Raw genomic sequence first — 24,348 nt, 5'->3', positions numbered from 1 at the left:
TGCTCCATTGACCAGTCACCCCAGTGCTCTCGAGTCTTTTTTGACTGCCTTTGGGGTTCTTAGTACAAGCTCATTGTTGCCAACTTGTAGGACCTGGCTTACATGCTGAAGGCAAACCAAGGCGATGGTAGTGTGGCAGACCAGTTAAGATGTTGTACAGAAACTTTGCTCTAGGAACTAATGTGTTTAAGTTGCAATACATCACAGTACCGATTGCACCCCATTTGTTAATGCCCACAGAGAATTGCATTTGGCCATGGCCTCATGCTGATATACTCCAGTGTTTTTTTGGTTTTTTCCCCCCCCTTTCTTTTCTACATGAACTTTACTCAGTTTTTCAGGTCTGGTAATCCAATGATTCTTGCTCAGAAGGCAAATCGTGTTATGCTTGAAGAGTCCTCCAGACTCTGGCTGTTCTATAAAGCAGTTCTTTGCACCTCATTTTCTTCTGTTCCTTTCAAATTTTTCATGCATCATTCCTTCTTATATACAATGACTTGGATAGAACTGGCTTTCCATTATGATGAAGCTCTCTCACTGTCTGAATCTTCTTGCATTTGAATAAAGGGTTAGTCAAAATTAACTTTCTTTTAATAGGACTTGATTTAGGAGAGCTTTTATATCAGCACTGGTAGAAAATGTCTAAAAGTCTATTCATGGAGGCATTTAGGGATGTACTAGTTTCTTAAAATTAAGCAGAATTTATAATCTTAACATATTCTTTTGGAAGAAATCAAACAATCAAACCACTAAAATTAAATTCAATGATTCTTTAAAATAGGCTTTTTTTTTTTTTTAATCTTCTAAGGAAATGGCAAGCACAAAAGCATTATTTTGAAAAACTCACTGGTATTAACGTCTGCCTACGTTTTTCAGCTAACTTCTGCTGGTTTTCTAAAATACCTTTGAAGATGCTTCACAAAGAAGGAAACCAACAGAAGCAAATTATATTACTATCTTAAAATGAGTTGTTGACCTTATAGAAAGGAAGGAAGGCTTGTTTGTTTGTTTAAAACCTTCTGAAGTAGAATTAACTACCAGAAGAGGTTTTCATAGAACCTTTTCCAGGGGCTATATCTGAAAATTATTTCTTCACTGTGATTTAAGACCTGCATATTGCTGTCGTCAGTGGCGCAGTGTGTGTAGAAACGCCATGTTTTACTGGTAGTGTGCAGTCTGGACAACTGAATAGCTCAAAAATGTAGGAAGATTTATATTCTGTATTCTGACCATAGGCCATTAGTGTGTGACAACCTTCCAAAGTGAAATGCTTGAATGAATCTAATTTTCTTCATGTGCACTCAGTGATTAAAGCAACATGTATGTCATAATACCCCTTATCTCACTTTTTGGTATGTCTTTTTGCAGTATTTCATGGTTATTGTTAGAAGATCTCAAGTAGTATGTTATCATTTATGAGAAAGATTGAGAAAGTGTATACTTTTATTTTGTTACTTGCTGTTGCACCTGACTTTTCCATGTTGTTCTTGTTCTGTTGCTCCATTAGTCAACTTCATAAAATAATAAATATTCTGAAGAAACTTGCATTTACTTTCTTTAAAACCAGTGGCATTGAGATTTTTTTGAATGCCTCAGTGGTACGGCATGCAACTTTATATCTATGTACACACCTAACTCAAATGAAAATTCAGATTTATTTATAGATTATCTATTCTGGAAGAAATCTATTGCTTTACAGAATACACTACATATTTTGTACATGCCATATAGTCTTGTACATGCAAAACATTGTTTTTAATACAAGAGACTAGTTTTGAGGGAAATAAGTGAAGGATAGTATCTCTAAGCAAGATCGTAGAACATGTAAACATTTGGTAGAGAAAAACTTCTTTTACGTGAAGAGGTGATCGGGTCCAGAGTAATGCAATCATCAGCAATCATGTTTAGCTTCTTGAAAGGGGTTGAATGTCATAGCTTAGATCCAACTTCTGAAAAATTTTAGAAAAAACAATACCTAAAATATTAATCAACAATCAGGATGTTATTCTGCTGTCTTCAACACACATTATACATCACAGCAGCAGATGTGAAATTCTCCCCATAAATCCACTGCTATATGTCTAATGTAGTCATCTTCCTCTTCCACATGATTTCTGGTTATTCAGTGGCTTACGTGAAACAAATTGTAAAATTCCTGTTTTTATGGCTGGTAATAGGTAACATCATAACCGAAGGAATTGTTTCAAGCCACAGCAGATATGCAGAAGATTGAATGGAAATAGAAATGTGGAGCAGTTTCTCATTTGGAGCAATTACTGTTTATTGTTAAAATAACAGGCACGAATGTAGCACCTTGCACAGTCTTTACACCTCTTCTATCTGTTCTTTTATCTAATAGATCTGTCTCTAGAATAATCAATTCAACATCCTTTACTGCAATTATAGCTGCTTCTTAAAAATATTACCCTCATCAGATGACCATTTGCCTTTCTATGCAGAAGATACTGCCAATAAAAATCATATCGGTAAAAAATCTGAATGGAGAGGGGAAATGGTGCTGCATTTCATTTAAATCTTGCAAACAGAAGTTGTTAAGATCTGAGAAAAGACTGCATCATTATCAAGTAAAGAGGAACTGGTTTAGAAACAATAGAAAACTGGTTTAGAAACAGAGTATCCAGAAAGGCAAATGTGGAAGACAAGCTACTAATTAGCTTTAAATGTTGAAACTGGTCCTACCTATTCTCAAGTTATTGCTGTTTATTATTAAAGACGTTTGTGATTTCATTTGTTTATTATAGCAATACCTGGGATGATGATAGCAGGCCAAATCCAGTCCTGTTCTCTTCTTGTGTACTCGTTCTACAGACTTGAAGACTTCTTTTATATAATTAAAAAAAAAAACAAACAAAAACAAAAACACCAAAAAAACCCAAACAAAAAACCACGCAATTTTAAACTGGGATAATGAATGTTAAACATTGGTACCTACCCTGCTGGCCTTTGGTACCATAAATCAGAGTGCAGCTCCCTCAGCCAATGTGAGGATGGACAAAGATGCCTGAAGTTGCCCCTGTTTCTTCTTAGATGCACCAAATTTGTAACAGACAAGTAGTCATCTTATCTGAGATTGTGCACCTGCACTGCCCTTAGAGGACTCCTTTTCATTTTGGTAATGATATGCTATGTGAACCAGGTGAAAATGCTTTGGTCCCCTCAATATGCAAATGAGGAGACCCAGCTCTTCCTTGTCAAGAGACTCTTAATGACAGTGTATTTGCTGACACAGCAGTTGAATAAAATTTAGCTGACTCAAATTCATTCCCCAAATAAGAGGGGAGAGCTTGAAGTAGAATGAGGAAGAACTTGGAAGAGGTGATTTAAATGGCGGCTTTCTCCCTCTGTGCTGCAAATACCCATTACCAAGATACGAATTAAATGCTTAATATTTACAGTCCTCTTTGAAGTCAAGTCTTTGCCTCTAACCATCTGAACAGCATCATTATGTAAAAATGTTGACTTTATGTAAAAATGCTGAACTCTTCAAACCTGCAGTTCACCAACTTCAGCACATCTGTGTCATGTTCTTGAGCTGATCTTAAAGGGTACCTGGATACTGCAAAAGATGCAGCAGCATACAGCAGTTTAGCACCTCGGTGGAACGGATTTGTAGGAATGCATAGGTTAGTAGTTTCTCTTCTGTGTTGGATCCCAATATAATTTCAGCTAAGAGTCCCCATTTTGGAAGATCTGGATTTGATAAAATCAGGTACACCAATGTGCCTAGAAGTTTCTTTGCATCAATAGTGATCAACAAAGTTGATCAAATAATATGTGGGATTGACACCCTTTCTTTTTCACTTTCAATTGTTTCCAATTAATCAAATTATGACATTGTAATGGCTTTGTCTTGCAAAGTAACTTCCAGGATATGTCTGTGAAAGATGAAGAGCTTTGGCAGAGACAAAGCAGTCAAGTTCTTCTTAGATGAAAAAATACACTGTTTTGGGAGATCAGTTGGGGATGAATTATGTATTATGCTTCTGGGCCAAATTTTTTAAAATTATGCTGAAAAAATCTGCACTTGAATGTTTTATCTTTTGTTTAAATTTAGACAGTAACAACTGAACCCTAGATCAGTCCTTGGGGACTTGTTTGGCTGGCAGGAAGAGTTTTTTGGCTTGGATCATTATTCATGCTACCTGTAGGCATTACAGGAAAAGTCCTGGATGATGGCAGATGCATTTACTTTAACTATTAAAAAAAATTAAATACCTCTAAAGCATCAAACTTTTGCATAAATCCTCATCTACCTCCATGCAGTCATTCTTTTGGAGCATCATGGAGGTGATTTTTATGCCATATTTAGTGCAATAATACCACTGGGCTCTTAGAACCCAAAGCAGAGGGATAGAAATACTAACTCCTGTGAAGTTAAGTATACGAGTACAGTATTAGTTTTTATAGATTCAAAAGATCATGTAGGTTAGAAGAGACCTCTGGAGGTCATGTAGCATTGCTCAAAGCAGGTCCAAATACAGCAGGGTGCTCAGCACCTTGGACAGTTGAGTTTTGAGCATCTCCAAGGATGGAGATTCTGCAACCTCTTGAAGTACTTGCCCCACTTGTTGACCACTTTCATGTCACACAGAATCACACAAAATCACACAGAATCACTAAGATTGGAAAGGACCTTCAAGATCATCAAGTCCAACCATTAATCCAAGGCCACCATGCCCCCTAAACCATGTCCTGAAGTGCCACAACAACAAAAAAAAAAAAGTTTCCTTATATCTAGTTGGAATTTTCATGTTCCAACTTATGTCTGTTGCATCTCATTACTGTGCAACTGTGCACCCTCAAGAACAGTCCATTTCTGTCTTTGAAGACAGCAATAGGATCTCACCATAGTCTTCTCATAAAGCTGAACAAACCAGCTCACCCATTCATTGTATGGTTGTTCCAGCCTGTACAAAATCCAGGATGACGTCGTGTCTTGTACTGCAAAACCCAAACCTGGACACAGTACTCCAGATATGGTCTCACAATTGCCAAATGGAGGGGGAGAATTACAACTCTTGACCTGCTAGCTGCAATGTTGCAAACACAGGCCAGGATGTGGTTGGCTGCCTTTATTGTAAGGGCACGCTGCTGGCTCATGTTCATCTTCTTGTCCTCCAGGACCCCCAGGTCTTTTTTCTGCGGAACTACTTTATAGCCAGCCAGTGCCCACCCTATATTGCTGCACAGGGTTATTCCAGCCCCCATGCAGGATATTGTATCTTCCTGTGTTGGTCTTCATGAGTTTCCATTTGTCCAGCCTGTCTTAGACCCTGACTTCTGGCCTATTGACCACTCTCCCTGTATTTGGTATTGTCCACAAACTTTGCTGACAATATATTTTGTCCCAGCAGCTTTATTGGTAATAAAGATGTTAAACAGTATTGATGCTAGGATGAGTCCCTGAGGAAACAGCAAAGTTTGAAACACCAATATCTTAGCAGTTGCCTAAAAGGTGTAGTTTTTGACTTACACTGTATTTAAAAGGCTGTGCTATGTGCCCTATAAGTTGAGTCACTGAAGTTATTTGGGACCAAAGTGATGGCCAGTAGTTTGTGCTCAGAAGAAATCAAAGGTGAAGCTTAGACTAGTACACGTCATGTCTGAAAAAAGCAAAACTGCAGTTGCCCACCCATGGAAGTCAACAAGAGTCCAAAGTGTATGCATGGCAACTATCTGAAAAGACTGTAAGTCAGTGCAAGAGTTGCATACTTTGCCAAAACAGTTCAGCTGCTTTCCCATCCCCTTATCAATACTTCAGTCAGCTGCAGGTTGAACTAACTTGTTCTTTCTCCAGTTTCTGCCCAAGATACCTTGTATTAGTATTTCTTAAATAGCATAAAATGTTGTAAAAACTGAGTAGATTAAACATGTTCAGAATATTTTATACTGCCCTTCAGTGATAATTACTTCAGAACATAGAAGTGAGAATAAAATGCGGAAGAGTGTAGTCATCTTGTGCTCTTCAGCAAAAGTGTTATTGCCAGAAAAACATCCTCTGGGACTTCTTTGAGGACAAGAAAATTGCAAAAGGACATTCCTAATTACTCTGATTACAGCCATAAGATGAGTCAGTAACTTGTGATCAATGGTGTTACCAGTGGACTAGAGGTCAAATGCGGTCACTGTTAGCTGCCTATTTTTTGTTTCATTGTTGATCAGCCACTCTGTAGGGTTGGCATGATGGCTTGGCCCTTTCTATTTCAAGTTGTCAGTTAAAATTCACTGTCACTAAATGAGGGTCAAAACCTCTTCACTTAGAGGTGACTGTTCACTAATTAATAATTAGATTTGGGCAGCTGAAATCATCTTTCAAGTGAACAAATATTTGCATTGTAAAAAGCACCGTGTAACTGTAGTAGGTAGCTGTCTTGGAAGTTCTTAAGCTGATCCATTCCCTCGCTGTGCCTTTTCAAAAACACAGCTGGAACATGTTGATTATGTGGTGCAAAGCAAATTTACATAGTTGTCTATGCTGTGCTATTATGTTGCATAAGCCGCTGGCTTTATTGGCTAGGTTTTGAGCATTTTGATAGCAACAGATTCTATTTAAAATACATATTCAACACTTTGTGGGGAAAAAAGAAAGTAACAGCAGTATCACTGTCAGAAGACAATTCTTCGGTAGTTGTGTATCCCTCGTTGAGGATACATTTTCTCCGTCCTCCCCATGGCAGCCCCTCTTTTCATGTCTTCTATGGCCTTAACCTCACATAAAACATCCAATTTCTCACTCAGTATTTATCAAGTCCTAAATTCCTGTGTCCCCTACCTGTATTGTGCTAAGGGGTAGCTGGTCATGAGTGGTGTGCCCTGATTGATCGGCCAGCTGATGAGCCAGAACAGACCACATCAAACTCAAATTACAGAATTTAAGTGGTACTTAGGTGGTGTTCTGTCCTCTGAGTGGCCATAGTGTCCATCTGTTGTTGTGTTGCCATTGCTCCCCCCTGGTTATAGGAGCTTAGTATATTGAAGATGCCTATTAAGTGTAGGTTTAACTAGTCAGATTCTTAAATTATTATAGGGGAAATTGCTAGGCATAGCCAGGAGTTACCTAAAGAATAACAGTAGTATTTTTTCACAATAAAATTGAGGGAGTTGACTAACTGTAGGTACATTTTTGTCAAGATTCTTACATATTAAAAACATATAAAGAAAATCTAACTTTAGAATGACAGCATGTTGTATATATTGGTTGCATCAGTCCCAACTGTTACTTAACGTTTTCACCTTTTCAAAATAGCATATGAAATGGGGTTTTCATATATTCAGTGTAAAGTTTATTCTATTTGTGCTATTTAAACAGTGTTCAGTATCTTACCTAAACTTTAAGTTCTGATTACGTTTCTAAAAGATTTTGTCTTTATTTCAGCCGGGAGGTTATCTGGGCTTGTTTTGTCCTCTGGTGTGGTCTGCTTAAGTTTGCTAGACAAAGTTGCCTTCTTGTTAGGTAGCTGGCATGGGGTGATATGGAGAAGAAGGGTGATCAAGGAGGCAAATTTGTGGTTTTGATTAGTACTCAGTTGCTGGATTTGATCTGATTAGAGTTCAGTTGTTTATTGTTATATAGCTCCCTAATTCTTGGCCAGCTGTTGGTTACAGGAAGTTTACCCAAAATCTGCAAGCTGAAAGGGGCAGTAAATGATTCTTGCACATAGAATTGTGATAAACTAGGTCATTACGAACTGCAGAGGAGACTACTACAGACTTCTCTTTTTTACGCTTCTATCACCACATATACTTCGGGAAAATGCAAGGGGATTTTGGACTGAAAAGTCCAAAGTTTGAAGATATCTATGCAGGGATGAAATGAAGGCTTGCATCTCAATTTTTTTATAACTTTCATTATTTGGCAAGAGCCTTGTTTCACCTCATTTCAGGTTTTAGTCTTTTTAAGACAAACCAAACCCACCCTTTTCTCTCTCCAGGTCTCCTGCAAGCGCAGAATCTCTTAACGCAACTACCTCAGCAAAGCCAAGCCAACCTCCTGCAGTCTCAGCCAAGCATCACCCTTGCCTCGCAGGTCAGGCTTATTTCTACAGTTCATGAGTTGCTTTGAGGGGATTTGAACTATTGCAAGTGACTGGACCCTTTGTATTAGTTACCGGAGTAGATATTTTAGCTATAATAGTGAGTTTGTCTTTCTAGCAATATAGCTAGATATTGTATATCTATATATATCTATCTATATATATATATATATACACACATCTATATGTATATTGATATAGCAATATAGCTAGATATACACACTTCAGTGTATAGCTGAAGTATCAGTTAACTTCAGTTTTGTAGTTTCCACCCTAATGTGCCTCTTTTCATGCATTTAAAATTTTGAATTTTTATTTTTAGCTGAAAATTTCCATGATTGATATCTTGAGTTAATGGCACTAGAGCGTCATTTGATTTCTTGTAAGGCTTTCTTGGACAATCTACAAATTTGTGAAATTCAGAGGAGCAAGATGTGGGCTACCCAAAAAGCTCAAAAAGAGGATTACTGTCAAGAATCTTTTTTTTTTCTTAAAGATTGTACTGATAATCTATCATCATTGTAGCCTAGTTGTCTTGCTGTTATTGCTAAGTCATTGCTAGTCTTAGTTACCTTCTGTGAAAGTGAAGAGATTGTTAGAAATTCATTAAAATACTCTGTTAGATGTATGTTAAAATATTAAAAGACCTATGATTAAGCTTTCAGACTGTAAGAAAAGTAATTTTAAGGTTGCACGTGCCTGCAAATTTAATTTTGCTTCACTCAGGTTTTACTGTGCAGTTTAGTTACGTGACTGCATGCTGTTTCTTCATTAAATACCATGTAATATCATGGAGTATCTTCCTGCCAACTTGCTTACATATAAGAAGTTTTTAGTCTGTAGTAAGATGCCTGAGTCTGTCAGAGTCTTAAAAAACTACATTTTCTACTATACCACCTATAGTATTTCTCATGCATCATGCGGAAAATGGAATTTGTCTCACCTCTGTAGTTCATACCTCAGTTAGCAGCGTGACTCCCTACTAAAGGTTATACTTAGATTAAAAAAATTTATCAAAACTACAAAGAGAAAATAAATTATATAAAGGGGGTGAAGTCAGTAAAAACATATTGCAGTAATTAACCACTACATTTAATGTAAATTAAAAAAATATTAAAAACCTTTCTATGACACATATATCTGCAATCCTAGAAAGATCATATATGATTACATTATGTCTCAAGTAATGGAATTATAGATCTTGACCTCCCTCTACCATCTGCTGTGCGCTGCGAAATACTGCACTAACCCAGGAGAAAAACAACATAAGGAGCTATGTAAAGACTCAGATATATGTAGGCTATTTCTTTTATAACAGCCTTTGCATAGACTGCGCATAGTACTGTAGTGTTGCATGGACTTGAGGCTGTTCTTCTTTGCCCTGAAGGAGTCTGTAGTTTCAGAACTGGGCATAGGACATAAAAGCATGAAGTCACCTTTACTTAAGAGCTTCAGCTGAACTGAATAGAATTTAACTCGAGTAAACAATTTCTCTCTGCATCTTAGTTCAACTATGGCATGTAAGAAGGTTGAGTTACACACTCAAAACATGTTTCCAATGTTCCTGTTGCACATAAAACCTGAACTGTGCAATATCAGATCTTAATATATTTTGTTCACCTGTGAATATTTTCCATGATGCTCAGTTTTTTTCAGATTCTTATTCTTGCTGCATAGCAAAATGCTCTAGTATGCCGATGTTGAGGAATAGTGAACCTTGTGTGGACTCCCTGGAAAATTAGCTGTTTATATAGAAGAAAAATGTGACCTAAAAGGAATTATTTTCTTCAGGTTGCTTTTGCTTAATTTTTTGTATCACCCGTACATTCATACTTATTGTTGCAAATATCAACAGCAGGGCTAGAGCGGGATCTCTTTTCTTCTTACTGGAAGAGTTGAGTCAGTTGCAAGAGATGGCATTAGAGGAAGCTTGTCATGTTTGCTGCCCCTGTATATGCTCACTGTTCCAAGATTAAATAGGACGCTTGAATCTTTTGGGCTGATGACAATCTGCCACCTCACGCAAGCAGTAAATTCAATTTTAAAATGTTTAAAAGGGGATGAATGCCAAGCTGTCTATAAATTATAGAATTATATCAAGTAAGAATGTTCAGCTTCTGTAGCAAGCGAAAGCTGTTGGTTATCTGCTGCATGGAGCATCTCTTACTTTTCTTTAATTGCTTCTGACAGAGCCTTTAAAAGGCTGTCATACTAATAGAGTTTTCTGGATTGTGATTGCTTGTTCTTGAGAGGAATGTAAATAAACTGGAGGAACTTTGAGATTGCTGGAAATGTCAAATTCATTGAACTTTCTCACAGAAACCTCACATACCTTTTCTGAATTTAATTTTTGCTGATTATTCTTTTAAGACTGTTTTTCATCTTTTCCTTGCTTTCGGTCTTAATAGCCAGCAACCCCAACACGCACAATAGCAGCGACCCCCATTCAGCCACTTCCACAGAGCCAGTCAACACCAAAGCGAATCGACACTCCCAGCTTGGAGGAGCCCAGTGACCTTGAGGAGCTTGAGCAGTTTGCCAAGACTTTCAAACAAAGACGGATCAAACTTGGATTCACTCAGGTAAGGCTGTGTACATTAGTGCCTGCCAGTGTGGAATCTGAGGTCTCGTCTTTCAAGCTTGGAGGGAGACTAGAATTCCACCTTTTCCTAGGAGAACCTTCTTAAATAGCGTTATGCTCTGGCCTTTATGTAGAGGATTTCTAAGAAATAACAGAAAAAGCCATCTATCCATCTTACTTCCCTGTTGGTTTTAAAGCATAGCCATTTTCCCAGCAGGTATGTTACCAGCTCCAGATGTCATTGCATGTGTGCTATTCATTCTATAGGATGTAAAATGAATGGGACAAAGCACTTTAAAGCTGCCTTCAGATGTACAAAGTTCCAAAAATCATACGACACAATTAACTGCTCTGTCTGTTTAAAAAGTATGTCGCAACTATGAAGTTGCTTTGGATGTCAAAGGGTTTTTATCTCTCAAGTGTATTTTCCTATTAAACATCAATGATTTCTGTATTTAATGATTTTGCTAAGGTGTCTAAACAAAACCTGAAAGGACTGTTGCCTTTGAAGTTTTCTCCTTGCGGAGGTGAACTGGAGTTGCGGTTTGTTTTGGTTTGCTTAAAAGCTCAGAAATACCCATAGAGCAGAAGAAAAGTAATCTTGAACATGATGCAAATGATTGAATGAGAAGTACAATTAAAAGCACAAAGTGCCTTTATATGTTCCGTTACTATAAAAATTATCCCCCCCCCCCACCCCCCACCCCCAATATCTGTCGAGGTAAACAATTAATTTTGGCGGGAGTCTGTAGTAAGCATAGGCATGTTTTTTTCCTAGAAGAAATAGCATGCAAAAATCAAAGTAGGTATTTAAAACTCTCAGCTCAGAGCAGTCAATCCAACATACGTGATTTGTTGTTTCCTGCCCCTCCCATGAATAAGTAAATCAATTCTACCTGAAAGTATGTGCTGATACCAGATTTATTTTTCTGGCAAAATCCTAAATGTTTGAAAAATCAGGGTTCATAATGAAGGTTCCTGGCAGCATCTTAATTATAACTCAAGAACAGAATGCTCTTAGTAAAATGAAGTGCATTTTGCTGGCATGTGTACCTCCTTCCCTCCCTTCTTTCCACTAGAGGGAGGCACAGAAATACGAGTGATGGACACACACAAAAGCTACAATAGAGCAGAACAGAATAGAGTAAAATACAATAGCTTCCCTTATAGCCGGACTGAGCAGGTTCATGCAGATCTTTTGTTATTATGTTTAATCTGCTATGCTGTAAGATGATTATAAAGGTTCAACTAGACTTAAGTTATGGGTTAACCCGTCTTTATTGACGGGTAAGTGAGTTTTCATGGTGAAGAAAAATGAACACAACTGCTCAGGCTTGCATTCCAGTATTTGTTTTTGAGCTTAAAAAAGGGGAATCTTGAGAAAGTTATAAGATTACATTTGATCATTCCTATCCTACTCTGAGTTTGTATATGTATAATTAGGCAGTTCGAATAACTTCCACCTAATTGCATAATTGGATGATAATCCGAGACCTCTATTACTTTGGTTTCCTATAGTTGGATAAATAGACTGCCTTTCAGAGGACAAAAGAAATTTATTTCCAGTGGTACTGTAAGCTTTTTCAGGCTTGCGCCACCCCTGCCTTTCAAAAATAACTGGAAGATTTAGTTTGCATTGCAAACTAATCACTTACTGCATTCTTTCTCGTCAGCATTATAACAGGATTTGAACTTGAGCAGTTCTGTCTCTTCTTCCACCTCGAAAGTGGGTGATGGATTTAAATCCTTTTGTTTAATTGTTTTCCTTAAAAATATTTCCATGTTTGACATTCAGAGACACAATGAGCATACTGCATCTTAGCATTATTGCAGGTATGTGACTAACTGGTCAGTACAGATTCAAGCTATGTGAGTGAACATTTTAGACAATGCTATTTTTACTCTGTAAAAGGTGTTGCCTCTGCTAGTCTGTCTGAGCTTCTTAACAGATCAGTACACACAACAACGATGTGCCTTATAATCAGTTTCAGTTCAGTACTGGAGCTTCATTCAACCTACAGAGGAGATCAAATGTGTATACAGTGCCTTTATCATCTGTTCCATCCATCCTTTCAGTGGCCCATCCCAATATATAAAATTCTCATTCCCATATGTAAATTCCTTTGCCTACAGCTGAAATGCTGCCACCTTTTGGCATTGAAAACTATTGACAAAGAAATGGTTAACTATTCATTTTAAATCAGATGGTAAATGTTAGTAAGAGCAACATAAATACCAGAATTAAATTTAGTTAGGGGACTGGAGCGAATTTCATAACTCTTTCCTGCCAAGACATAAATCAACTTATCTCTAAAATGGTTTACATAGCCAGGTTTTCTTCTTCATAAAACCGCAAGAGCATCTATGTTGCTTCTCTTGGAATGATTTATGAGCTTTAAAATGCACAGAATCCTGGCATATGGGTAGAGGTATAAATGTGAGTTCCCACATGCTTCCTTTGATTGAAGGGCATACAAACCAATTGTTCTGGTCGTCTTCTAGGAGGGAAATTGTTTTCTTTGTGCAACCTGAACAATTTACTAAGCTTGCCAAAGGTTGTTTTCTTTCTCGCTTGGATGCGGTCATTCTGCATGCTGTTAGTATACTTGTGTCAAGTTGTGGTTGTGAATCTGACCAAAAAGGAAAGCCAGCTCTATGCACAATCCAACTAACCCACTTGCAGTTAAACTCCACTAACAATGCTCAAGCTTTTCAGTCTCTTCTTCTAGACTTTTCATACTTTTTTTGTTAAAAATCTAAATCAAACTACTTTAGACCAAATAGCGTACTTTAAAAATAATTACATTTTTTCAAAGGGCAGGACCTTCCAGCTTTAAAACAAAACAAGAAAACATGGTGGTTTTAATGGCAACAATGAAGAATGGATTGATTTTTTAAATTAAAAAAACCCAAGACTTTCCAAGTGTAAACTACATAGAGTTGTGTATATACACATACATATATGTGTATGTATATATACTAGGATAAGCAGAATGTTTGATAGTATCTAAAACTGACTTTTGAAAAGCAATGACAGATGTAAAGAGATGATTATCTGTCTGTAAGTCTCCTGGACAGCTTTTTGGCAGATGGGTAACGGTAGTGAAGACCACAGTTAATCATTATTTGAAATGGTTCAACTTCTTGTCCACTTTGAAATGTGTATCTGTGGGGAGAAGTTTGGTTTGAACCTCAGGAGATACTAGAAGTTCAGATAAGAGTATTTTTGCATCTATTTAAATGTGATATATGTTTACAGACATCTTTTCAAGAGTGTTTTCTAATTTGAGAACATGAATTCACTGCATTTCTGCTTATTTGAACTTTTCTGCTTCAGTGTGAAATATGCAGATACTTAAATGTGCTCCTAAAGAGAGCTTGGCCTTGACTTATTTTAAAGAACTAAGAAAAAAATTACAAGTTAATATTCAGTGTAATGTTCTGCTCAGTGATAATGCTAAGAAGACAAAGCATCAGGGATTTCCTGGAAAGAGTTACAATGGTTAAACTGACTGAGGTTTGACATTTCTTTATGGTTATTTGCTTTAGCATGAATCTTGGTATTGGCGAGCAAGTTTCTGTGAAACTGAAATTCCACACAGCAGCGAAGTCACTGAGAAAACACAAGAATATGACAGGATTCCTTGCTTTGGAAGTGCCTGTGTTAGTGAATCCCTTTTTTCTCTTTCTTTGTCTAGGGTGATGTTGGGCTCGCTATGGGCAAACTCTATGGAAATGACTTCAGCCAAACTACCATCTCTCGCTTTGAAGCCTTGAACCTCAGCTTTAAGAACATGTGCAAGTTAAAGCCACTTCTGGAAAAGTGGCTCAATGATGCAGGTGAACGAGTCTGTGTATTTCTTCACCAGCCTACCAAAATCAGTAGGATTCTGAAAAACCCTGAAAAACTGCTTCGTTTGTGCCCTTACGGTTTTATGAAGCCACCAATCTTTGTAACTGTCCATGGGACAAACAAGGGTGTCCATACTTCCTTTTTCATGTGCCCATAGGCATCCAAAATTGTTCCGATGTGGACTTCAGAATTGTGTTCTGCAGCCAGCTGAATAATTGCATGCAGTGAGGTATAATATGTGTCATGGTTTTCCTCCTTCATGTATATTAATGCATATAACTTCTAATCCTCTTCTAGCTTTATTTTTAAGATGTGTAGTACAGAGAGGGTTGCATGGTTTGTTGTTTCAGTAGGCAGAGCTTACTGCATTTGTCTCCTCCCACACCCCTATGTGCATTCTTTTCATCTCTCTCCAAGGGTCTGTATAAACACTCTCTTTCTCCCCACAGGAAGAGCTGTTTGTGGGTTAGGTTTTGCTTTTTCCTTCCACAATTCTTTTTCCTGGGAGATAAGTTATTCATGATGCCAATGTTGGTAGTGTTCGTTCTTTGTTTTCTTCTTTTTTCTTTTTTCCACCAGCAAAAGGATCTTTGGATGGTGGTGATAGGTGTTAGGATAGAAAGTGTTTAAGAGTGCTGTCAGCCAGTTTTTTTTCTTCCAAGTATACAACTATACATACTAAAAAACTGATGGATCTGCTAAACAGATGGCAGGGACAGTGTGTGCCTTCCTATTTTTACCAAAATGAAGAGAGCTTTATGCTGACACCTACAGTATTCTCTGAAATTTTGAAAATAATTGAATGCAGTGTTGAAAATTTGTCCTGCATTGAAACAAGCAAGTGTCATTCTGGTATGATGTGGGTTATCTTTAGGTAATCTAGATTTGTGATAGAAAACATAAAGATCTTCATACCGAGTGCTCTAGTCCACAGGCCAGTGGTTCCCAAACCTTCCAGCAACACTGGATGAGTCCAGTGCTGCAAGGAATGTCATAGTTTGCTTTCCCTTCTAGCCTGAAGAAATACTTGGATCTGTAAAGTTAAGGACTGTAAACAGTGTCAGGGTTCTTCACAGCCTGAAAGTTGGGAACCATTGTCGTTGGCTTTGATTCAGTTTCATGAAAGTCTTTGTAAGAAAGATTTAAAGGCTACTTTTAAGTAAAAGCAGGCAGGAGAAGCATACCAATGATCCCTTCCATTATGTTACATTTGAGTTTTGGGGAATTTATGGTTACAGAACTCAGCTTGTTCTATGGGGTTTTCAGCATGGAGAGGGGTTTCAGCACATTTATGGGTGCCATTACTGAAGGAAAAAAAAAATCTAGGAAATAATGAACTGAATGTATTTGCCCATTTGAGCCTATCAGAATGGTCTTGGGCATTGCAAGCTTTGATGCCTGCTTATCACCTATAAACCCCAGTGCAGTGAGGCATCTCCAGCCATAATTCATGATTTTGTTTAAATTCCCTGCTGGAACCTGCCTGTTGGTTATTTTGCACTTTCTGCTACAAAGTGGGGTCAGGCATGTTCTCTCTTTGCTCTTCTGTGGAGCCAAAAAGACAGCATTAGGGGTTGACGGTTGGAGATGGGGAGCTGCTAGCTGCGTAGGCTGTTCTGTAGAACTGTGTAGCACTGAGTATATGCTAAGATCTCCAGAGAGAAGAGGTTGAACACTGTGAAGCTGGCTAAGATCTTCTTCTACTGTATTGCAGAGTGGATAAAAGAAATTTCAGGCTGCTCAGATTTTTTCATAATTGCCTTGACTTACAGCTGTGGCTTATGAATATCAGTTACTGCTTTTTTCTTTAAACTGTGACTTGCAGTGAATGAGTGTGGGGTGGCATGAGATAAAGGGGACAAACTATGTATAGCTATTATAAAAGGGGTACTGTGGTAGCATACAGGAGCAGAGAGCACCCTCTGGGCTTACTTGTAGCTTTTAAGTTTCAAGTATATGTTGTAATTCACAAGTACAATGATTAATGCATGTGATCTTCAGAAATCTCTATATATCTGGAATAGATACAGAGTGGGTTTTAACATACCTTGCACAAGTGAAGAACACTTACATTAGACTGCACTGCATTCAAACTCCTGATTTATGTTACTTTCTTTTTTCAGAAAACCTCTCATCTGATTCAACTCTCTCCAGCCCAAGTGCCCTGAATTCTCCAGGGCTGGGGATCGAAGGCTTGAACCGTAGGAGGAAGAAACGCACCAGCATAGAGACCAACATACGTGTGGCCTTAGAGAAGAGTTTCCTGGAGGTCAGTGATCCTGTTGCTCTGCTGAGCCTATAAAGAAATGAAGAAACTTTGCTTAACAATCACATCTGTTGGAGTGAACCCATTACTGTACTGTTTAGGAAAGTGCTTGTGCTAAACAAGGTGAATACAAAGGCTTTGCCAAGAAGCATGCATCAAGGTCTAGTTCACTTTAAAAGAAACAAACCAACAAAAAACCCAACCAACACAAAATCCCTCAAAAAACCTCATTGATTCTTGTAGTTCACTGACTTTGTGATTTTGCATTCTAAGATACTGAGCCATAGATCTAAGCTTTGATATTCTGCACACAAAAAGAAGAAAAAAAAGATTACCTTTTCTAAGGTTGGTTAAATGGGGTGGCAGTCTAAACATACATAATGTGAGGTTTTTAGCTGACCTTATGTTACTCTTGTTAGGCGCTTTGTGCAGCTGTGTGGGCAGATAGCCTCTGCAAGCAGCCCGTGCAATCTGCCTGTCTTTCATTATAGGTCTAGACAACTTGGGGTTCATTTGGCTATTGTTATAGTTAATCTCTCCTATTCCTTTTCGAGAGATGCTGAAAGATATTCTTCCCAAGGTCTAGAATTCCTTGAAGGATTAACTTGCATGTCAGATCCCTTCTCTCAAAAAGACACTTGTGAGCTCAGTCTTAATCACCCATCTCTGAAGAACACAGCTTACTATTGGTAGAAATGTTCCTGTAACTAGGAAGGTGAAGGGCAGAAATATCTAGTATAGTCTATCTCTACTGTACCACCGATGAGATTCTGGATATAAATGGCCCATCCAGATTTCTGCCTAGAAGAAGAAGCTATAATGTAAAACTTCAAAACGTGATTTCACAGCTTTTCAAGTACTGTTTCCTTTTCTCAGAACCAAAAGCCTACCTCGGATGAGATCACCATGATAGCTGACCAGCTAAACATGGAGAAGGAGGTGATCCGCGTTTGGTTCTGTAACCGGCGCCAGAAGGAGAAAAGGATCAACCCACCCAGCAGTGGTGGAACCAGCAGCTCGCCCATCAAAGCAATTTTCCCTTGCCCAACCTCACTGGTAAGAATCAAGAAACTGTGTTGACAAAGATCACTGGAAGTGATATTTCTACTGTGCTCACTGTGGAAGTTGCACATGCTACACCTTCTTTGTACAGCAGGCTTGTTCTCACAAATTTATATTTTACTGGCATTTTAAATGATCTACTTGCACACTATCTAAGAGAGATAATGCTTACAAATCAGGCAGTAGTTGGACCTTCAGTTTGGGTGTTCTATTTAGTCAGCTAGTGAGTAAATATTCTGACTAGTAAGTTTGCATTTGGGGTTATTGCTTTGAACATGTTACAGATAGTAACTCCAGCTTATATCTGGACTTCCTCTCTTGCCAAAAATGTTTTGGTATAGTAATAAAAAAAATGCTTAACAGCTTTACCCCTACCCTCTTATTTTGTCTGCTCTGACAAGTAGAAGAGCAGCAGTAAAATGTATCATTTGGAGACTTAAGTTACACAAATCCAGTGATACCATGTTGTCACTTTTAGTCAGGGATGATATGTATAAAAAAAGAAGTGGAACAAAGGAACAATTTAGCTATTACTCATGTAATTAATTTTGCACACTTGTATTTGCCTCAGGTAAACACAAACTTCATGAAAATAAGAGTAACAAAACACATGCATCAAGGTTCCTTCAGCTCCTTTGCTACCAATGTCCATGGAGGTCTGTTTTCATAAATAGAAACAGTAGCTATTAGATTTCATAGTAGCTATGCTAATAGGAATGTGGTGGAATTTATGTAGCCTGTAGCTGTCCTTTTGTAGTATTTATTCCACCCTCATCACTGTAGTAGCTAATAATCTTCCAGTACTTCACCATTAATTTTGGTGACATGTCATTCTTTCCCCTCATCCTCGTCTCAGGATGTGTGCATGCAACCTTTTGTTTCAGGGGAAGGTATGATTGAAATTTACTTAGCATTTTTTTGTGCGTGTGTCCCCGCCCCCAATTGGAAAGCAAGGTTGCATGCCTTGCTACCAAAGCAGAACATAGTGAGATTTATGATGGTGTGTTTTAGTAACCATGCAAGTTTAGTCAGAATGCAACTTAAGAAAGCTTTCCTACAGAAATTCCCTGCCATTGGATGTAAGAAATGCAGGTGTTAACCAGAGTCTCCAATTTTTCAGCGATGTTTCACTAAGCATTGTCACTCATTGTAAGCTTCTCTAAAGACTGTGCTACCACTCACATGGATGTTCCAGCCCTGCTGCCCCCAGCCTTCACTGGCTATGTGCTTTGTTGATTCCTTGTATCAGCTCTGGAGATTATGTGTCCATAGGATGATTTGGCTTAGTTTACTAGTTTGACTGCAAATTAACCATGTGAAGAACAGTGATTAATTTTCAGTATGGCTGGATAACCAATCTGACTTGTAGCCTGGCTGCAGTAGTGCTAGGGCTCTGAAGCAGGGTTGGAGGGGAATGCTCCTTTTGATGGCAGCCTACTTTTGCATAGGCTGAAGTCAGTCATTGTAACCATGGGGTTAGCTGTATTAATTCTAGGTCATTCACTGCCCTGAAGTATGGATTGCGACCTTGGCTTTAACCGTTTGGTGGACAGATGACAGATACAATGTCTGGGCAGCATTAGTGGGAAGTGTACTATGTATCGAGCTCTTTTTTATTTCATACACTATTTGAGATGGGTAGAAACCTTCTAGATCTGTCCCAGTTGCCCCAGTCTTGTTTAAAATGCAGGAAGCGTTTGACTTCCTATAAGAGGATATGCAGCATGAGAGAGATTTCTCTGACAATAAACTTAAGGTAAGAGAGGGGAAAGGAGGAACGTTTTAGCTTATATCCTTGGCTGTGTTCTCTTGGACAATTCTGAAGGATTCATTTCTCTCATTGATGTATAACAGCCTTCAAAGATTAGTGTTGGACACCATTTCTTGTCCGTAAAGAGTCCTTTCTCTCCTTATATTTAATTTTTCCTTATAAGCTAGTTCTTCCAGCGTTAAATCTTCGGTGGTTTTTATCTGTAATGTCTTCAGTTTATTGTAGCTTTCTTGTAACAAGCTGTCTGCAAGTAAAATTAGCTAATGTCATTTGAATGTTTTAAAATTCAGAGATCCTTCCTCTGGCATAAGGAAACTTATCAAAGTAGAGCTTATAGTTTGGTTGAGTAAAAGTGAAATGTTATTTTGTTTATCCATGTACACACATTACCCTAATTACCTTTGGTAATGCTGGGGCATTTAAATAATTTTATCAGAGAAAGAGATTTGAAACAACGTTTAAACAAGAAAAAAAAAACATGCAGGTATAATATATTTTGTAACTCTTTCTGTAAGAGTGACTCTGTTAAAACAAGGTGCTCTCTCTGGGGGAAGGCAGAGAGGGAGGGCTAATGTGCAGTCCTGAGACATTGTGGATGTAATGGATATATCTCCCTTTAAATACGGAATGATTAAGTATAAAAATATTGCTGGTAATTAGAGAAGTTACTGTCCTTCGTCCAGTGAATGATAAAGGAATGGAATTACAAAAAAGTTAGTTTATATGCAGCGTTTTCCCTGGCAACTTCCTCAGCTGAGGATGGGAAGAAAGAAATCGAAGGGTAGTAGCTAACTCTTCTTTATCTTTTAACAGTTGAGCAGTTGTATTCTTCTTTGACCTCCAGGTGGCAACCACGCCAAGCCTTGTGACTAGCAGTGCAGCTACAACCCTGACTGTCAATCCTGTGCTCCCTCTGACCAGTCCTGCTGTAACTAGTCTGTCAGTCACAGGTAAGGGCTGATTTCTCTCACATTAACCTCCCTCACTTTCCCCTTTTAAGCTCTTCAAAAGGTCATTCAGTATCGGTCACTAGTATCTTGTCATTGTTCCTTGTTACTCCACTAGGAAACTTCAGTCTTTGTGACCATTCAGTTGACTTTTCTGGGAATAAAATCACAGGTCACTCTGAAATGAAATATGCTATATTGCATTGCTAGCCTCTAGAGCTCCTCAGCCTCCTGTTGGGAAGTGTCATTTCATTGTAGTCTGAGCTTCTCATTTGGACTCTCGGTGCTTGGTCCTAGAGAAATGTGTGTTTGTTTCCTGTTCACGTGGGTACTGGTTCCTGTTCAGTCGTGTCTGTGATTGGTACTGATCTAACCAGGATCAATCTTCCAGGCACAACAGAAACCACCTCCAACAACACGGCAACAGTGATTTCAACAGCACCTCCAGCTTCTTCAGCAGTGACATCACCCTCCCTGAGTCCTTCCCCTTCTGCCTCAGCCTCCACTTCAGAGGCATCCAGTGCCAGTGAGACCAGCACAACACAGACAACGTCCACTCCCTTGTCCTCTCCTCTTGGGACCAGCCAGGTGATGGTAACGGCATCAGGGTTGCAAACAGCGGCAGCAGCCGCATTACAAGGAGCTGCACAGTTGCCTGCAAATGCAAGTCTTGCTGCTATGGCTGCTGCAGCAGGACTAAACCCAGGCTTGATGGCATCCTCGCAGTTTGCAGCTGGGTAAGGATAAGTTTTTCACACCCTTTTAGGTGAGATGACAGAAGAGGGAAGGAGAATTCTTGGGATAAATTGCTTTTATGTATCACTGTTTTCTGGTACCTCACTTGGTGATTCTAGTGTCATTTATCTCAAAATCTGAAGGTTTACTTACAGATGGTAATTGACCATTCCCATTGAATGTACACAAATATTGTTCTCATTTTACAGATGAAAAAGCTGCGTTGCAGGAATGTTGTTATTTGATAAGTCATTTATCCCACTGCAGAGCTTGACTTAAGAGCTGCAACTTACCAGTGAATCGTAGAATCTGTTCTACTAATTGTGAAATGGAGAGCTAGCCTAGACCCATTTCAAACCTCTGTATTCACCTCTGTCATGAGCAAGAAGCTGTAAAAGCTGCGTGATAATTGTTGAAGTTTTAGTTTTAGAAATACTGCTCTGGGAGATGACTCTGTTTCTTCAATGCCTCTTGATTTACATCTTTCTTATCTGAATTTGGGAGATGATGATAGCTCTCTAACGAGTGGCAGTTTCTCCAAAATACTTTACGAGAATATTTTACAGCAACAGTCAATACAAGTCCTGTATTTGCAGTGCCTGTACTTCAGACATGTCACTAACCACACAGCTGAAAGTCAACATCTGCTCAAGGCATCATGAAGAAAAAACTAAAACAAAAATTAGCCCTTGATCTTGGTCTTTCCTCCCTCCCTTCCTCTTCTTCCCCCTGCCTTTTTTTTTTTAAATATGGTGGTGTACTTCTGAACAGTGACAACCTTTTCTTAAAAGTAACACTCCTTCCCTTTGTCTTTGTTCCTACTTCCATGATCTTGCTTCCTGCAGAGGTGCCTTACTCAGTCTCAATCCAGGGACATTAGGTGGTGCTCTCAGCCCAGCCCTGATGAGCAACAGTACACTGGCAACTATTCAAGGTCAGTAGTGTTCCTTTTAATGCACCTCTGTCATACAACTTCAGTTTATGTGCTTTGTTTTTCCTATCGAAAAAGAATACTGACTCCTCAGCACCGGACATAAATGTTATAGGAGTAAAGGTTTTACAAAATTTAAATGTGCAAATGCATTTTATTTATCACAGAGATAAGAACAGGTATAACTTCAAAAAGCAGATTAGAACTGTGTATGATCTTGCAGTGATTTACAGGAGGCATTTAAGATCATGAATGTGATCTGGAATTGGCGGGTATCTCCAGCAGGACAGAGATTTGGTTTTTATAGCTCTACTAGCATAAGCTCAGGCAGAGTTATGCTGTTTTGAGGTCTGTTAGGAGGGTAGTTCTGAGCAAGACTTGATCCTGAATTCTTGTTCTCATATGTATTTAAAAAGAACCTACAACAACTTACCTCCTAAAGTCCTTATGTAGAACTTTAAATCCATAAATCCTTATCCAGAGGAGTGAAGATTTATTTTGGAAGTGCCACACAGACAGAAGTTACCACTGGCTTTAGCAGTAGTTGTTCTCAGTTCATAGTTTGTCATCCATAAAAACTAGATAGTGCAAGTGCCTAAAGAGCTAGCTAACCTATGTATTCAAATATCCTCTAAACTAGCTTAACAAATCTTGTTTCGAGGGTACAAGAAAGAACCATTTTGTAAAGTGTCAGAGATAAATTTAGGACCTCATAATTTAAGGCAGACTGAACTCTGTATACCGGTGAAAGTAAGTTGTAACAGTAGTTGTACGTCAACATTTAAAATGTTCCGCTCGAGGCTATGTGACCTCCTTTATCTTGTGATAGCTGTCATTTCATGTGGAACGCTCATCTCAACCCTTTCCAATACAGGTTGCCTGGATGTACAGGTTTTCTGTGGCAGGGAACATAGACCAGTTTTGTGCTTAAAGATCTGAAGGAAGGCGTGATGGAATTAGTTTAAGAAGCAGACGACACAGGCATTTTAGTATCTGCAAGGTCTTGTCTGTTCTTCATTAAGAGCTGTTTTTTTAAAAAACAACCTGTGATGGGAGGACTGGTGGTGGTGGTATAGAGAGCACACATAGAAGAGAAAGGGAAATGCAGAGACCAGTTACTTTTAGGCACATTTTGCATTATGGCTTACTGCTAATGTTATCTCTCCTCCCTGCTCAATTTTCCCTGTTTTAGCTCTTGCATCTGGTGGCTCTCTTCCAATAACATCACTGGATGCAACTGGAAACTTGGTGTTTGCCAATGCCGGAGGTACTCCTAACATCGTAACTGCCCCTTTGTTCCTGAACCCTCAGAACCTTTCTCTGCTCACCAGCAACCCAGTTAGCTTGGTCTCTGCAGCTGCAGCCTCCGCAGGGGCCTCTGGACCAGTCGCCAGCCTTCACTCCACCTCCACCTCAGCTGAGTCCATCCAGAACTCTCTCCTCACGGTGGCCTCTGCGAGCGGGGCCACATCCACCACCACTACTGCCTCCAAGGCACAGTGAGCCGGGCTGAGCTGTGCTGCCAGCAGCCTGTTTCACTGTGCGGTGGGAACTGGCTGCCAGCGGGGTTCATAAACTGAAAATGTGATGGGCATCCTCTCGCCATGTTGCTGGGGACAAGGGAGAGAAGGAAAAATATAAAAAACAAAAGCAAAACAGGAAGGATTTAAAGCTGGGACAGACATTTGCCTAATTTTGTAATAAACACTGTCTTTTCAGGATCGCTTCATGGATCGGAGAACTTTCTAACCAAAAATGTAAAAAAAACAAAAAACAAAAAAACAAAAAAAAAACCACAAAAAAAGTGAAAGGACTACTTATCATTTCCAGCAGTCACAATGACAAGTTAAGGTGGGTTATCAACTCAAACATAGGAAGGGGGATTTCTTCTTTCTTTTTGGTCTAAATATCTTTCTTTTTTAATTATCATTTTATAGGTCTGTTGTACAGGCCATTATGTCATACAAGGTGTTTATAATCGTATCAATCATGTTGGGGGTTCCTTTCTTAACTGGTACAATTTAGGCAGGCCTGTATTACTGGTGTATCTCTATTATTATTATGATGATTATTATTATTATTATTTTTATATATATAGTTTGGACGCGTTTGTCTTTTGCTCCTGGATTATTTTCAGTGAGCTCCCAC

The 24,348-nt window shown here is 38.7% G+C and overlaps 1 protein-coding gene across 1 annotated transcript; it reads left to right on the top strand.

Annotated features, from left to right (window-relative positions):
* Positions 1-7,952: 7,952 nt before the first annotated feature.
* POU2F1 (POU class 2 homeobox 1) lies at positions 7,953-23,828 on the top strand (the record flags this gene model as incomplete). Its single annotated transcript, XM_010284999.1, has 9 exons — positions 7,953-8,047; positions 10,463-10,636; positions 14,334-14,475; positions 16,612-16,757; positions 17,631-17,810; positions 20,432-20,537; positions 20,926-21,271; positions 22,115-22,203; positions 23,393-23,828. Coding segments are annotated over 9 exons (1,589 nt in total), but the record flags the coding sequence as incomplete, so codon positions are not given.
* Positions 23,829-24,348: the final 520 nt, after the last annotated feature.

The sequence above is a fragment of the Phaethon lepturus genome, unplaced genomic scaffold, assembly GCF_000687285.1.
Source record: "Phaethon lepturus isolate BGI_N335 unplaced genomic scaffold, ASM68728v1 scaffold20014, whole genome shotgun sequence".
Classification (NCBI taxonomy): domain Eukaryota; kingdom Metazoa; phylum Chordata; class Aves; order Phaethontiformes; family Phaethontidae; genus Phaethon; species Phaethon lepturus.
Note: the sequence above shows the minus strand (reverse complement) of the source record. Positions and strands in the feature narration are given on the sequence as shown.